This window comes from Trichechus manatus, unplaced genomic scaffold, assembly GCF_000243295.1.
Source record: "Trichechus manatus latirostris isolate Lorelei unplaced genomic scaffold, TriManLat1.0 scaffold00101, whole genome shotgun sequence".
Classification (NCBI taxonomy): Eukaryota; Metazoa; Chordata; class Mammalia; order Sirenia; family Trichechidae; genus Trichechus; species Trichechus manatus.
The window spans coordinates 8,728,447-8,744,622 of record NW_004444037.1 but is presented as its reverse complement, the minus strand read 5'-3'; the positions used below and the strand labels follow the sequence as shown (position 1 = coordinate 8,744,622).

Genomic DNA, 16,176 nt, shown 5'->3' with positions numbered 1-16,176 from the left:
TATTTTACATTCTTTGGTTCATACTGTGTCTTCAAAATCTGATGTGTGTTTTACACTTAAACAGCACACTCAGTTCACATTAGCTACATTTCAGGTGCCCACAGTCACATATGCCTACCAAACTAGAACCAAATCCACGGCCATTGAGATGATTCCGACTCATAGTGACCCTACAGACAGGGTAGAACTACCCCATAGGGTTTCCAAGGCTGTAAATTTTGCAGAAGCACAATGCCACATCTTTCTCCTGTGGAGCAGCTGGTGGGTTTGAACTGCTGACTTTTTTGGTTAGCAGCCACCAGGGCTCCTTCACATGTGTATAGTGGCTGCCAATTTGGACAGTGTAAGTCTAGAGCTTAAAAAAGCAAAGGCTCATGAGAAGCTAGTTCTGTAAACCTTCATCTACAGTACAATTAAAAAAAAAAAAGCAAAGGCTCATTAATTAGCATCTGGTTTACAGTCAGTGAGAAAAAGTTGAGTAACGTATAACTCATAAGTGAAAATATTTGATAACATTCTATTTTATGTATCCTGATTTTAGCTTTGGGTAAAATTAGAACTTTACTGCTCTAGTGATTAAAAAATAATAATAATATTTGTGTTACTTGGTCCAGAATAAGAAAAAGATCAATGGTTTTATGTGTTCACTTTGTGTGTGTTTGTGCATGTATGTGCACGTGTGTGTTTGCTGAGTTTCTCTCGAGAAAACAAATTGTTATTGCATATTATACACTGAAAGATCCAGTTGAGGTGGGTAACTAGACATGTCAAATGGCATTGAAAAATACAGTGCTAATTCTTAACAGACTAACTTTGATCTTAAATACTTGGAATGACTTCATTTTTTACTTCAGGAATAATAAACTTTAATTTTCACTGGATTAAAATTGGAGTAGAAATGAGTTTATGCTTTTATTTAAGTAATTTTGCAGTTTATCAGTTTTTAATATCATCATCCATTTGATACGAGTAACAATGCTTTATTTGCATTGTGCTTTAGTAGTTTATGAAGCCTTTTCACTGTTCTCCCATTTGCACCTCACAGCTACTTTGTGAGGAAGACAGATCAGGCTTCATCCTGCACATTTTACAAACGAGGAAACTGAGGCTTAGAGGGGATGGGGATACATGACTTGTGAAAGTAAAAACTCAAGACTTCTAATTCTTAAGACACGTTCCTTTAGCAACTATTGCCTGATGGCAAAAGAGTTTTAAGTAAAAGCCAAACCATTGTCTGACAAATACACTTCCTGTTGGCATGCTCTAGAATTCTAAGGTTAAGTCTTTCTAGAATAGAATCTCCTTAAAATTGTTTGTCATTTGGGGGAACATCTCTTGATATTTTTAAGCCTCCTGGTTCTTATTTTCCTTGCTGCCTTTCTTTGTTGATTTCCAAATAGAACATATGATGGCTGCTCTAGTTTAAGTTTCCCTGCAATGATGAGCACGTGGCAATACCAGGATTTTCTTTTCAAGGCTTAAGAGGAGGACTTTGTTCAATAAATACTGAAATGACAGTGATATGCTAAGCGTAGTATTATAGGTCCTGGGGAAACAGAAGCCATGACCAAGATCAAAGTCCATGAGGGGTAGGGGCTTGGAAAAAATGTTGAAGTAAAAGATCCAAAAGTAATAAGACTTTTCTGTTTATGCCATTTAAATTGACTAAATAAGTACTGTATTTGTAAAATATGTGTACCCAGTAAATATGAAAACTCAGAGAATTATTTACATGCTCTAAAGATGAAAAGTAGTTCATCTTTTGTGTTAATTTGCTGTGTCTCATATTTTGAAATTTTTTTATTTTCCTTCTCATTTTTAGTTTTATTAAACCTGTCCAATGAAATGTTTTGGACTCAAACTGGAGTTAGTGTTATATGACAAAACCCGTATTTATATATATTAATATATTTAGTCAAAAAGCTAAGTTTAAAAAAATTTTACTATACAGTAGGAGTGTGCTAGAAATAGAAAGTCCATGGGTTTTGGAACCAGAGGGGGTTTTGAATTAGTTCTGCTACTTCCTGAGTGTCTCTGGTAGTGAGTGTCTCCAGAGGCTAAGGATGAAATGGGGCTCGCACCTGGGTACTCAGAATCTGTCTCCTTGATGCTGTGCAGAGGAACTGTGTGCATGAGCTTCATAAGGTCCATCAGTCTGGAATGGCTGCTGTTTTGTGAGAGTATTGGAAGAAATGAGAATAGCTGGTAGGGATCCATTTCAGTCAGAGAACAGACAGCTCTTATTTTGATTGACTATTTTATTTATTGCCTATTCCAACACTCAGGCTTCAGGTTATCTCTGGTGAATTAAGCTAATAGAGGTGTTGAAGCTAAAAATAAAAAGTGTGTTAGAGTTGTAGTTCACTCTGCATAGAACTGATGATAGACTGGAAAAATACGTTTGGGTTGACTGAGTGAAGGGGCTAAGGCCTTTCCCCTGGTAATGGAGGGGCTACCTCAGTTTCACTAATGCTCCCCCCGCCCCTCCTCACCACGTGTGGCCTGGCCGTCTGTCAGGAGCAACAGCTGTCAGTGTGTGGGAATTACATAAAGGCAGTTCTGCAAGCCTCAAAGGCATAAAGCTGGAAAAGTTTGATATAAAATGCCTAACAGTAAATTAACTTTGCCAAGGGGCCTGATTTTATCACCTTTGGGGATTATTGTCCTAATTTCTGTTATTTCTGAATCTGTTACAGTAGCAAAACTCAAACAATTTCACATCATGTGCCTAGTTTGTTTTGGGACGTTACGCTTCTTAGAGATGTGGTACTGTCACTCTATGATGAGTTTTATTGTACGTGGAATAGAGAAAAGCATGGAAGGAAACTCGGGTTTAAGATATGGCTACTTTATAATAAGTCTTAAGTTAGTTGCTTGAACTTCCCAAGCCTGCTTCTTCACAAAACAAAACAAAAAAACCAAACCCGTTGCCATCGAGTCGATTCCGACTCATAGTGACCCTACAGGACAGGGTAGAACTGCTCCACGGGGTTTCCAAGGATCGGCTGGTGAATTCGAACTGCTTACCTTTTGGTCAGCAGTCTGAGCTCTTAACCACTGCCCCAGCAGGGTTGAATTCCTCTGCAAACGTTCTGAGCCCTAGTGCCACAGTAGTTAAGCACTCGGCTGCTAACCGAAAGGTTGGCGGTTCGAACCCACCAGGCACTCCTCGGGAGAAAGATGTGGCAGTCTGCTTCCGTAAAGGTTTACAGCCTTGGAAACCCTATGGGGCAGTTCTACTCTGTCCTGTAAGGTCAGTATGAGTTGGAATCGACTCAGTAGCAGTGGGTAGTGATGGTGGCAGATGTTCTCGTGGAGAGGCCACTAGATGGCAGCCTGCGGTTCCTTCTGGACCCAGTGACTCAGCCTGTTTCCCTAATGGAAATTAGTCTAGTGGCTCTGTGGGACAGGGTTCCAGCTAAAGCAGATTAAACTCTTTATTGACAATATTAGCTGTAAGCCATGTAACCATCCTTAATAGGTAAATGGAAATGGTACATTGTGCATTTTATACTTAAAATAAGGGAACTTAGTTTTCTACACTCTGGAGAAGACCTCTGGGGTATCTTTCAATCACAGGGACATCTTTTTGCCAGGGTGGCTGGACTTGCTCCCAGACACGCTGCAGAGCTTCCCATTGGGCCTTGCTGCACTGCCCAAAGACTCACAGCTACTTTATTTCTATTTAGCTGTGCAGTGGTTCTCTTAATGAGTGGTTTCTGCTCCTGCGTCTGTTCAAACAAACATCTGCTCTTCTTCCCCTCACAAGGCAGGATTAAGCTAAACCTCTAGCCAAAATCTGGCAGATTTCTTGTGGCTTTGGTCTTAACCTTCCTTTCTAGTGAAGGGCAGGGAACTGGGCTTTGTATGTTTTTGGATTTGCTGATTTCCCTCCTCTTTGACCCTCCCCCATCATCATCATCATTATTATTAATAATAAATTATTAATTACTTATATACACATGGTTTAAAAAAAAAAATGGAATACCGCACCCAATGCAAAGTAAGCCCTGCTCCCATTCCTGCCTCCCAGTCTCCTACTCACTGCTTTCTTGTGTGTTCTAGTCTCCATCACCCTTCATTTGGGTTTTGACACTAGGTCTCTAACTGGGCTGTTGGTATCTCTTCTTTTCCTTTTGCAAGCCCTTCTCCACAGAGAGTCAGAGAGAGCCTTTCAAGATGCAAGTCGGTCATGCTCTCTCCCACGATGGGAGGCGGCTTCCATTGTTTCTAGGATTTAATAAAAAAAATTACTGTGGACCACAGAAGCCCTTTGTGGCCTTGCTCCACATCCCTCTCAGCCTTATCTTACACTTATCCTCGTATTTTTTCCACTCAAGTTATAATGATTTTCTATTAGTCCCTTGGACTTGGCCGTGCTCCCTTCTGCTTCTGGTCCTTTGCGCTGCTGCTGCTTGTATCTGAATAACCCTTTCTCCTCCCCTAAAATCTCGTTTATGCTTATCTTTCACTTCTCAGCTTGTGTGTCATTCCCTTTTCTGACTTAACCTTTTTATTATCAAACATCAGAAATAAATAAAGAACATTGTAAATTGTTCTGGACCCATAGAAATTAAATATTTACTCTAACTGTAGGCTTTTAAATGGTTTCTTATCTCAATAGAGAGATCACGGGGACTTATTTGTAGTTAGATATAAAAAAAGGAACTTTTACAACTTTATTACTGAAAAATAAGTCAGTGTACTTTATTATGAACCATATTTTAGTTTATAATGTATGTAAAATAGATAATACTTGCAATATATATTATTTATAGTAGTAGGTAAAAGCTCTACAGGGAAACATGAGGAAACATATCCATCATTGAAAAGCTTTTTGTATTGTTGGCAAAAATAGTGACTCTTGGTACTTAATTTTAAGGGCTAGATATTGCTAACAGAAAACTAATTTGTGAAAACAACCAATTAGTCTACTTCCGTATGAAAAGTAAACAGTGTGTCATTATTAAAAATAGGTTAGCATCACCATGGCTCCCTGGAGAAATGGCTGATCTCAAATCTGGGGTAGAGAAAGTGCAAAGTGAGCAGGGACATCTTGTTCCAGAAAGCAAGGAATTGCTTAAAGACCGATGGGGACGTATCAGAAGGACACTGAAGCCAGCTTGAAGGGACCACAGCCCATACTGGGACAGTTTGTACATTAAAAAAAAATTAAAGACAGTAACCGATTGTAACACACTGAATTAAAGCTAAAATCCATAAATCTAGAAAATAAAAAAGGTGGTGGACAGAACTCTTCACAAAAGAATTCCAGCCAATAAATGTAGAAGGAATGATAGAACTGGGAAATCACAATTTTGCATCTACCAATGCAGTAATTTTACCCAGGCAGATATCATCAGTGGATTCTAAAACCATTGGATTCAAAAGGTTATTGAGGAACAGGATATTCACATTCTCAAAGTATCATCCCACAGTTTACTTATTTTTTCAAAGGGGGAAAAAGTACATTTACAATAGGGAATCTGGTGGACACCACCTTAACCGCATGATCCAACATAATATCACCGATAATGGAATAGACTGATGTTACAAGCCTCTTGATGGGGTGCACTGAGGACACAACGTTACATGTAGTGTTCCTGTCAAAAGGGTGTAACCTATATATAGTCATGGGAAATTATCTGGCAGATTGAGATTCTACAAAGCAGCTGGTCTGGACACTTCAAAAAATTACAATGTCAAGGAAGAAAAAGACAAGACTCTCTTCTGTGATGAGATAGGACAACTGAAAAGCAATGCATGATCTTTGATTGGATCCTGGATTGAAAAGAAATGGCTATAAAGGAAATTTTGGGGACAGTTGGGAAATTTGCATGTAGATTATATATTAGATAAGAAAGTTAATATTAGGACACTTTAAGAGTGATGTTGGTATTGTGGTTAAGTAGAATACCTTTGTACTTGGGGGTGTTCAAGTGTTTAGGGATGAAGTGTCATAATGTCTGCAACTTTCAAATAGTTCAGACAAAAATTGGCACCTGTGTGTGAGAGGAAGTGCACACAAATGTGACAAAATGTTCATTGGCGAATGAAAGGTTAGGTATATGGGTGCTTATTTACTATTTTAGCTCTTCTGTATGTTTGGAAATTTTTTTTAAGTGTAGAAAAATAGGTTAGCATGGATGTGTTCCAATTTTAAGGTTTTTATTCTTTTCTTTTGCCATTGTGTTTTATATTACTGTCCCAATTAAGAAAAAACTCAGGTTATAATTTGCCTTTATTCTGTTTTCCTAGATGTGATACAACAGAAAAACTAAGAAATACCTTGGATTACTTAAGATCATTATTAAATGATTCTACAAACTTTAAACTTATTTACAGATATGCGTTTGATTTTGCACGGGTGAGTTCTCTGGAGCCTATCCAGATATTTCCCTCTCCCTTCTTTTTATTGCCTTTTGAGGTTTGTTTTCCCATGCCACAGCAAAAAAATTGAATCAGTTACTCCCAGGATGCTAGTTAGCATTTCCTTCTACAAGTACACTTTTAAACTAACCCTAATTCTGGGCAGAAATTTAGTATGGTAGCAAAAAGCTGTAGTGGCAGACCTCTAATAGCTCCTGTGATTGGCTTAAAAGTAGCTTATAAATGGGCATGTAATACATACTGTCCTAAATAATGTCTCTTAGATAAACTTGGAAAGGCTTTTCCTTCTCAGTTCACACAAAACAATAAACCTTTGCCTGTTGAGTTTACTGGAATAAGCTAATCATACTAGTTTAGTTTCACATTAGGTGTTATTACTGTATTTGGAAATCATTTAAAAGCAAATTGCAGTTAACATTATTCAAATATATTTTTCTAACATCAGTTTGAAATGTGATCATCCTGTTTGTCACATAGTGAGCCAGGCCCAAGTACCTGAGAGTAGTTCTACTGGACTGAAATAAAGTCTTACTCTTCAGCCTGGTCGCCATAGGTAGTGAGTACTGAAACAGCAATTGGCATTGTATTCATCCAAACATAAGTCACAGCCCATACAGTTATACTTTATTCAGGAATGGTGTTTTCTATTGTGTCTGCAAGTCTGATAGGGTCAGTGATTGGGCTTTCTTAATGGACTGCATTTTTTAATGATTGTTTTTAAAACCAGGGAACTAGGTGATCAATGATTCTGTTCTTTTTTGTTGCCATCATACTGATCTTTTTTACTCTTTACCCCCTTTGGCTCTGCCGGTTCAGCCCCAGAGGTCTATTCGATGATGAATTCTAATGCATCTCTAAGAACACAGTAGCAGTTCTCAGTGGTGCCTCCTTTCATGTTTTTTGCTTTATTGCAGTCTTCTATTAAAAACACAACATGGATAAAGACTTACGTTGTTAGGTGCCGTCAAGTCAGTTCTGACTCATAGTGACCCCATGTACAACAGAACGAAACACTGCCCAGTCCTGCACCATCCTCACAATCATTGCTATGTTTGAGCCCATTGTTGGCAGCCACTACTTCAGTCCATCCCATTGAAGGTCTTCCTCTTTCATTGACCCGCTGCATTACCAAGCATGATGTCCTTCTTCAGGGACTGGTCCTTCCTGATAACATATCCAAAGTAAGTGAGACAAAGTCTCGCCATCCTCGCTTCTAAGGAGCATTCTAGCTGTATTTCTTTCAAGATAGATTTGTTTGTTCTTCTGACAGTCCATGGTATGTTCAGTATTCTTCGCAAACGCCGTAATTCAAAAGCATCAATTCTTCAGTATTCCATATTCATTGTCCAGCTTGCTCATGCATATGAGGCAATTGAAAATACCATGGCTTGGGTAAGGTGCACCTTAGTCTTCAAGATGACATCTTTGCTTTTTAACACTTTAAAGAGGTCTTTTGCACAGATTTGCCCAGTGCAGCATATCATTTTATTTCTTGACTGCTGCTTCCAGGGCGTTGATTGTGGATCCAAGTAGAATGAAATCCTTGACAGCTTCAGTCTCTTCTCCATTTATCATGATGTTGCTTGTTGGTCCAGTTGTGAGGATTTTTGTTTTCTTTATGTTGAGTTGTAATCCATACTGAAAGCTGTCGTCTTTGATCTTTATTAGTTTAAGTGTTTCAAGTCCTTTTCACTTTCAGCAAGCAAAGTTGTGTCATCTGCATAACGCAGGTTGTTAATGAGTCTTCCTCCAATCTTAATGCCATGTTCTTCATATAGTCCAGCTTCTCATTTATTTGCTCAGCATACAGATTGAATAAGTATGGTGAAAGGATACAACCCTGATGCACACCTTTCCTGATTTTAAACCACTCAGTATGTCCTTGTTTTGTTCGAATGACTACCACTTGGTCTGTATATAGGATCCGCATGAGCACAATTAAGTGTTCTGGAATTCCCATTCTTTGCAATGTTATCCATAATTTGTTATGATCCACGCAGTCAAATGCCTTTGCATAGTCAGTAAAACACAGGTAAACATCTTTCTGGTATTTGCTGCTTTCAGTTAAGATCCATCTGATATCAGCAATGATATCCCTCATTCCACTTCCTCTTCTGAATCTGGTTTGAATTTTTGGCAGTTCCCTGTTGATGTACTGCTACAGCCATTTTTTGAAGGATCTTCAGCAGTGTTTTACTTGTGTGTGGTATTAATAACAATTTTCGATAATTCCTGCATTCTGTTGGATCACTTTCTTTGGAATGAGCACAAATATGGATCTCTTCCGGTCTGTTGGCTAGGTAGCTGTCTTCTAAATTTCTTGACATAGATGAGAGAACACTCCCAGCATTGCATCTGTTTGTTGAAACATCTCAATTGGTATTCTGTCAATTTCTGGAGCCTTGTTTTTCACCAGTGCCTTCAGTGCAGCTTGGGATTTTACCTTCAATATCATTAGCTCCTGATCACACGCTCCCTCCTGAAATGGTCGAACGTCGACCAGTTCTTTTTGTTTCAGTGACTCTGTGTATTCCTTTCATCTTCTTTTGATGCTTCCTGTGTCATTCAGTATTTTATCCATAGACTCCTTCAGTATTGCAACTCGAGGCTTGAATTTTTTCTTCAGTTATTTCAGCTTGAGAAATGCTGAGCATGTTCTTCCCTTTTGTTTTTCTAACTCTAGGTTTTTGCACATTTCATTTACAGTATTTTGTAAAGCATTATAGAAATGATAAGGTGAAATTCAGATGCAGTGTTTTTTGATTAACATTTGTGTAATAGTATATAGAAGTTATGTGGCAGATGCTTTTAGAATAGATGCATAGTTTCTATGATTAAATATTTTATTACATGGCAGCTTTTCCTCCTAAAGTCAGCTGTGTCTTATAGTATGGGTAAAAGTTCGTTTAGAAGCATTGTACCTTCTGCACCAAAATCAGCTGTGTTTTCTCACTTCTCTGTTTGGGGGTTGGAGTTTTTGCGATATCCCGTTTCATATCCTGTTCCATTTTCCTCCTCCCTGACTCCATCCCATTCTCATCAGTCACCCGTCCCATCTCATCAGAGTTCCTTTGGCTGCCACTCCAGCACATTGGCTGAGTCCCTTGTTACTCTTTGCCTGCACTCTCACACTAACCTTTTTTCACATTATTTCACTTCTCATCCAGCATTCACATTGTTATGGTGTCATTCATCTTCCTTCAGCCCCTGTTCCCCTCGGTCACCTCTCTGCTCACCAAAGCCTTAAATACCTTCCATCGCCTTTATATTAATATAGTGCTTCATGGTGTGTATAGTACAGTTGCTTCCACAGCAGCTGAGTGGCAGGTAGGGATGGTTTCAGTGTACTTTACAAAGGAATAAAATGAGCCTCAGAAATGGACAAATTTGATCATGGTCACATCTACTGTTGAGTAGATCCAAGTCTCAAACCTTCGTTCTCTGACTCCAAGTCCAGTCTGCAAGTCACTCTGGGCCCTCACAGTGGAGTTCCCAGCTTCCTCTCCCACATGTCGTCTATACTGAATTAGCTATTGTTCCCTGAACTTGCTGCCTGCCCTTTTGGTCTTTCTGCCTTTGGTCAAGCTGTGTCCCTGCCTAGAAACTTTTTTCCACTCTGACAGCTCTATCCACTGCCGGCTTCTGGGCCCAGGCCAGATGCTTCCTCTTTAAGAGAGCCTCCTGGGATTATCCTGTCTGGGAGGCATCTTGCTGCCTTCACTTTTGCATAGCCTTGATATCTCTTCCATCTTGGTTTTGACGTTTGGGTACAGGCCTTAATTTTACCTGGCAGATAAATGGAGTGTGTGTTTTCTTTCTTCGTATCCCCAATAGTAGCCAGCACAGTTCTTTGCTTCCAAGGAGGGTCTCAATAAATATTGGCAAGTGAAGCGTTTTTCTGTAATGATGAATAACAGCCATCATATTTAATCATTACTTAATTACCAAATAGATTTGGTTCAGCTAAACTCTGCTGTAATATGAGTTTATTAGTGAATCTTTTCTTAACTTGCACAAATTTTGATATGTTGTATTTCTATTTGCATTAAGTTCAAAATATTTTCCACTTTGTGGTGTCTTTTTTTTTTTGGTTTTTTAAAAGTACGTTGTTTATTTTCCAAGTATTTGTGGATTTTCCACATATCTCTCTTTATTACTGATAACTAGTTTAATTTTGTTGTGGTCAGAGAACACACCCTGTATAATTTCAGTCTACTTAAATTTATGGAGACTTGACTTATGGTCCAGAATGCGGTCTGCTATGATTCTCATTTTATATACACTTGAAAAGAATGAATATTCTGCTCCTGTTTGCTGAAGGGTTCAATAAACGTTAGTTAGGTCAAGTTGGTTGATAGTGTTGTTCAGGTCTTCTATCTCCTTATTGATTTTCTTTCTGCTTGTTCTGTCAATTACTGAGAGAGGACTGTTGAACTCTCCCAACTCTAGTTATTTATCCTGTGACTTCTATCAGTTTTTGCTTCGTGTATTTTGAAGCTTTGGTATTAGTTTTGTACACATTTAGTATTATAATGTCCTCTTGATGAATTGACCCCTTTTAACATTATGAAATGTTTCTTTATCCCTGATAATGTTCCTTGTTCTGAAGTCTACTTTGTTTGGTATAAATAGAGCCACTCCAGCTTTCTTTTAATTAAATTCTGCATGATATATCTTTTCCCTTGCTTTTGCTTTTAACCTATTTGTGTCTTTACATTTAAAATGGGTTTTTTTGTACATAGCATATAATCGAGTCTCACAATATCTATCTCAGTTGAGATGCTTAAACTATTTAATTTAATACAATGATATGGTTAGGTTTACATCTCCTGTCTTTCCTTCCTTTTTTTAACCCCCCATTTCTCTCATCTGCAATGTATTTCTTTTTTCCTCTTCTTATGTCTTCTTTTGGATTGAGGTTTTTTTTTTTGTTTTTGTTTTAAATGATTCTGTTTTATTTCCACTTATTGCCTTATTAGCTATATCTCTGTTTTATTTTTCTAGTGGTTGCTCTAGGCTTTACAGTATACATCTTTAAATTTTCATAATCTAGCTTCAACTAATATTATACCACTTTATGTATGCTGCAAAAATCTTTTTACAACAGTGTACTTTCATTTTTTCTTCACATCTTTTGTACTATTATTGTTATATGTGTGACTTCTACATACGCTGTAAATCCCACAAAGAATTGTTGTCATTATTTACATGAAATAAAAAAAATCTCTTTTAAGGAGATTAAAATGTAAGAAAAAATGTTTTTATATATTTACCCAAATATTTATCATTTCTGTGTTCTTCATTCGTTAGATCCAGTTTTCCATGTGGTATCATTTTCCTTCTGCCTAAAAAATTTCCTTTAACATCTCTTATTCACATCTGCTAGTGAGGAATTCTCTAAGCTTTTAATTTAGAAAGGTATTTCTCTGGGTAAACAATTCTAGATTGATAGTTTATTCTTTCAGTACTTTTAATGATGTCTCTCCATTGTTTTCTGTCTTGTATAATTGTTGATGATAAGTCTGATGTCATACTTAAAACTTTTTTTTCCTTTAATATAATGTCTTTTTGTTTTGTTTTCTTACTGCTTTTATTCTCTTTTCCAGCAAGTTGATTATGATGTGCCTTGGCATAATTTCCCTTACGTTTTATTCTGCTTGGGGTTAATTGAGCTTTTTGAATTTGTAGGTGTATAACCAAAAACTAAACCAAAGCTGTGGCCGTGGAGTCGATTCTGACTCATAGCAACCCTATAGGACAGAGTAGAACTGCTCCGTAGGGTTTCCAGGCAGCGGCTGGTGGATTCAAACTGCTGACCTTTTGGGTAGCAGCCGAGCTCTTAACCACTGCGCCACCAGGGCTCCATATAGTTTATATTAAATTTGGAATTTTTTCAGCTATTATTCCATCAAATATTTTTTTCTATTCCCCTTTTGTTCTCCTTCTGGCACTACAGTTATATCTGTTAGCCAGTTTGGTATTGTCCCACAATGCTGTGGTTTTTTTTTTGTTTTTTTTTTTTTAATCAACTTTCTTTTCACTTCTCTGTTTCATTTTAGGTAGTTTCTATTACCATGTTTCCAAATTTAATCTTTTCCTTTTGCAGTGTCTAATCTGCTGTTCATCCCAGTCAATATATTTTTCATTCCAGATACTGTATTTTTCATCTCTGGAAGTTCCATTTGGGTCTCTTTTATTTCTTCCATTCTCTTCTCATTGTGATGTTTTCTTCTACCTTCTTGAACATCTAGAACATGTTTATAATAGGTATTTTAACAATCTTGTCTTCTAGTTCCATCATATTTTCCAGCTTCTTTGCATGTCTAGTTTTTTTTATTAGATGTTGGATATTGTGAATTTTATTTGGTTGGTTGCTTGATCTTGTTGTATTCCCTTAAATAGTGTTGGATTTCTTTTTCTGGTACATAAAGTTACCTGGAATCAGTTTGACCCTTTGAAACAAGATTAGAGTTTTACTTAATGTCCTGTATATTAAGGGATCTCTCCACTCTGGCTGTTGGGAATACAGACGATTCCCAGCCCTGTATATGCTTGGGGAATTTCTGCTTACTTGTTTGCAGTTCTTTTCCGACTCAGGTAGTTGCCTCTGACACATGTGCAGATAAATACTCAACCAAAGACTTGAGGAGGCCGCTCTGCAGATCTCCAGGTCTTTTATCTGTGCAGCTTTCTCCTTGCTAGTATTTTTCCCCACAAATTATAGCCTTTTCAAACTCCAAGTTCTGTTTCCTTCAGCTTAGCTAAGACTACTGGACTCTGTTTGGTTTCCTTCTCCCTGTGAATAGCCTGGAAACTGCCTCCACACAGTAAGCTAATTTGATCATAGGGCTCACCTTTTTCCCTTCTTTCAGGGATCACAGTCCTGTGCTGCCTGTGGTACAGTGTGTGAAAACCATCATTGCACATATTTTGTTCCGTTTTCTGATTGTTTGAAGTGAAAGGGCATATCTGGTCTTCCCTCTGCCCCCCTTTTCTTCAACCTTTATTTTTTCTACCACAGAAAACTCTTGGTGATAATATATTAACACAGAAGACCTTTAAAAATCACACTTTTAATGGAAATTAAATTTTCTTACACAATTGCAATATCCTAAATATTATATCCCAAATAACAGTGGCATGTAATGTGTTAAATATTCTGAATTATACTTTAATGTATGTCTTAGGCTGGGTTCTCTAGAGAAGCAAAACAAGTAAAGTGTATAAATACATATATATAGAGAGAGATATCAAGGAAATGGCTTACATGGGTTGTAGAGGCTGGAATGTCCGTGGGTCAGGATAAAGGCTTCTCCTGATTCACATAGCCACAGGGGCTGGTGAACCCAAGATCGGCAGATCAGAGAGCAGGGCTCTTGCTCACAGGCTGTGAAGATTGCCGCATCGCAAAATCGGCAGGCAAGACTGCAGGTAAGCTCCTAGCTCAAGTCCCAAGAACCAGAGGTCAGACAAACAGGAGCCAGCTGCAGGATCCAGAGCAAGCAAAAGCCAGTGGACCTTGCCAGAATGTCCACTTACATTCTATGCAGGCTACATGCCCAAGGAAACTCCCTTTCAACTGATTGGCTACTCACAGCAGATCCCATCATGGAGGTGATCACATTATATCAAATCTCATCATGGAAGTGATCACATTATATCAAATCTCATCATGGAAGTGATCACATCATCATATGACTGCCAAACTACATGATAACTGCCAAACCACTGAGAATAATGAACGAGCCAAGTTGACACACAGCCTTAACCATCACAATATACCAGGAAATAAACTATAATACAATACCAATACCAGAAAAAAAGGTAAAATGGTTCCTTTGACATCTCTCCACAGAGATTGCAGTCCCAAGGGTGTGACAGTTTCGTTCCCCACCTTCAAACCTTGTAGCCAATTAAAAGTAGTACTTGGCTATAAAGTTGTATTATTTTTCTCCTAGTTTTTCTTTGACTTGAACTTATTCATAGTTTTACAGATATCACAGAGTCATGGAACTTCAGAGCTGTAAGAAACCTTAAGAGGCCATCTGGTCTAATCTTGTCATTATGCAGATGATGAACTGAGAGCCAGAGAGATTGGGGCAGCAGGAGGGCCCAGGCTTTGCAGGCCAGTCTCACCTCCACAGAGCCACACCACCTTCCCCAACTATCACCATCCTATGGCATCTTCTTAAGAGGAAGACAAATCCGTCGCCATCGAGTCAATTCTGACTTATAGTGACCCTGTAGGACAGAGTAGAACTGCCCTATCGGGTTTCCAGTCTTTATGGAAGCATACTGCTACATCCTTCTCCCATGGAGCATGTGGTGGGTTCCAACCTCTGACCTTTCAGTTAACAGCCAAGCACTCAACCACTGCACCACCTGGGCTCCTTTAGAGGAAATGTGTAAACCACAGCTGATTCTCTCAGACAAGTGAAATTTTGTCTCAGTATTTTTATGCATTGAAGTTGTAAAGGATTTCATTTTACTTGGATCCACAATCAACACTCATGGAAGCAGCAGTCAAGAAATCAAAAGACACTTTGCATTGGGCAAATCTGCTGCAAAAGACCTCTTTAAAGTGTTGAAAAGCAAAGATGTCACTTACGGACTCAGGTGCGCCTGACCCAAGCCATAGTGTTTTCAGTCGCCTCATATGTGTGTGAAAGCTGGACAATGAATAAGGAAGACCAAAGAAGAATCGATGCCTTTGAATTACAGTGTTTGCAGAGAATATTGAATATATCGTGGGCTGCCAAAGGAATGAATAAATCTGTCTTGGAAGAAGTAACAGCCAGAATGATCATTAGAAGCGAGGATGGTGAGACTTCATCTCACATACCTTGGACATGTTATCAGCAGGGATCAGTCCCTGGAGAAGGACATCATGCTTTGTAGAGTTAGAGGGTCAGCGAAAAAGAGGAAGACCCTCAACGAGGTGGATTGACTCAGTGGCTGCAACAGTGGGCTCAAGCATAACAACAATCATGAGGATGGTACAGGACCGAGCAGTGTTTCATTCTGTTGTGTGTAGAGTTGCTATGAGTCAGAACCAACTCGACATCACCTAACAACAGCAACAACAACGTTTTTATGCATAGGGGGTTTTTTCCCAGTGCAATTTTTATTTATTGTAAAAACATATCGTTATCTGGATTACTTTAAACATAATAGCCTTTTTTAAAAATTCCTCTTTTAAAAAGGGCTTACTGAGAACAATATAATTAGATAAAGAGAATGGTATAAAAGACTAAACACAGTAATTTTTCCACAGATCTGAGAATAGTTATTAGATACCAGTAAATTTGATTTTTCTACATTGTCTGTGGCAGAGGCGAGCTATTATGCTGAAGGTCATGGAAAGATTTGACTCTTGGAATTTTAAGAAAGGATTGGGATAAGCGAAGCACTGATCAGCATCAGCCTTGAGGGCCTTGCTGTGAGTAGAGACTGTGAATTTACAGTGATGCTGTTTTCCATAGCAGTAGGATTTTTTCTAACACAGAGTCCCAGCCTTGATGCAGAAAAAAAGAGATTAATACAGTGGGACAGATTCAGAGTGAGAAGTTTGTGGGCTGAGAGAGCAGAAGGGAATTGAGAGGAGCTGTCCTAGAGGGACTGAGGTTATTCCAGATGGAATTGGGAGAGAAGTGAAGTTAGGGAGAAGCTGCTAGAAAGAGAGCAAGGGAAACCTTGATGGTCAGAATGGAAGATTTCTCTGAGGGTAGAAGAAAGTCCTTGCATTCTTACTTGAAAAATAAACCTTTAAGAAGTTGTAATGAGTCA

General features: G+C 38.4%; 1 protein-coding gene across 4 annotated transcripts in view; it reads left to right on the top strand.

Annotated features, from left to right (window-relative positions):
* The window catches only part of DCUN1D4 (defective in cullin neddylation 1 domain containing 4), a 123,083-nt gene that overhangs the window by 94,098 nt on the left and 12,809 nt on the right, over positions 1–16,176 (top strand). For all 4 annotated transcript variants that reach the window (XR_002825072.1, XM_023737353.1, XM_023737354.1 and 1 more), the window contains exon 8: positions 6,259–6,367. Coding sequence is in view for 3 of the 4 variants with exons in the window: in XM_023737353.1 (XP_023593121.1) it covers positions 6,259–6,367 (109 nt within the window). In the remaining variant the exon portion in view is untranslated. The remainder of the gene's footprint in view (positions 1–6,258; positions 6,368–16,176) is intronic.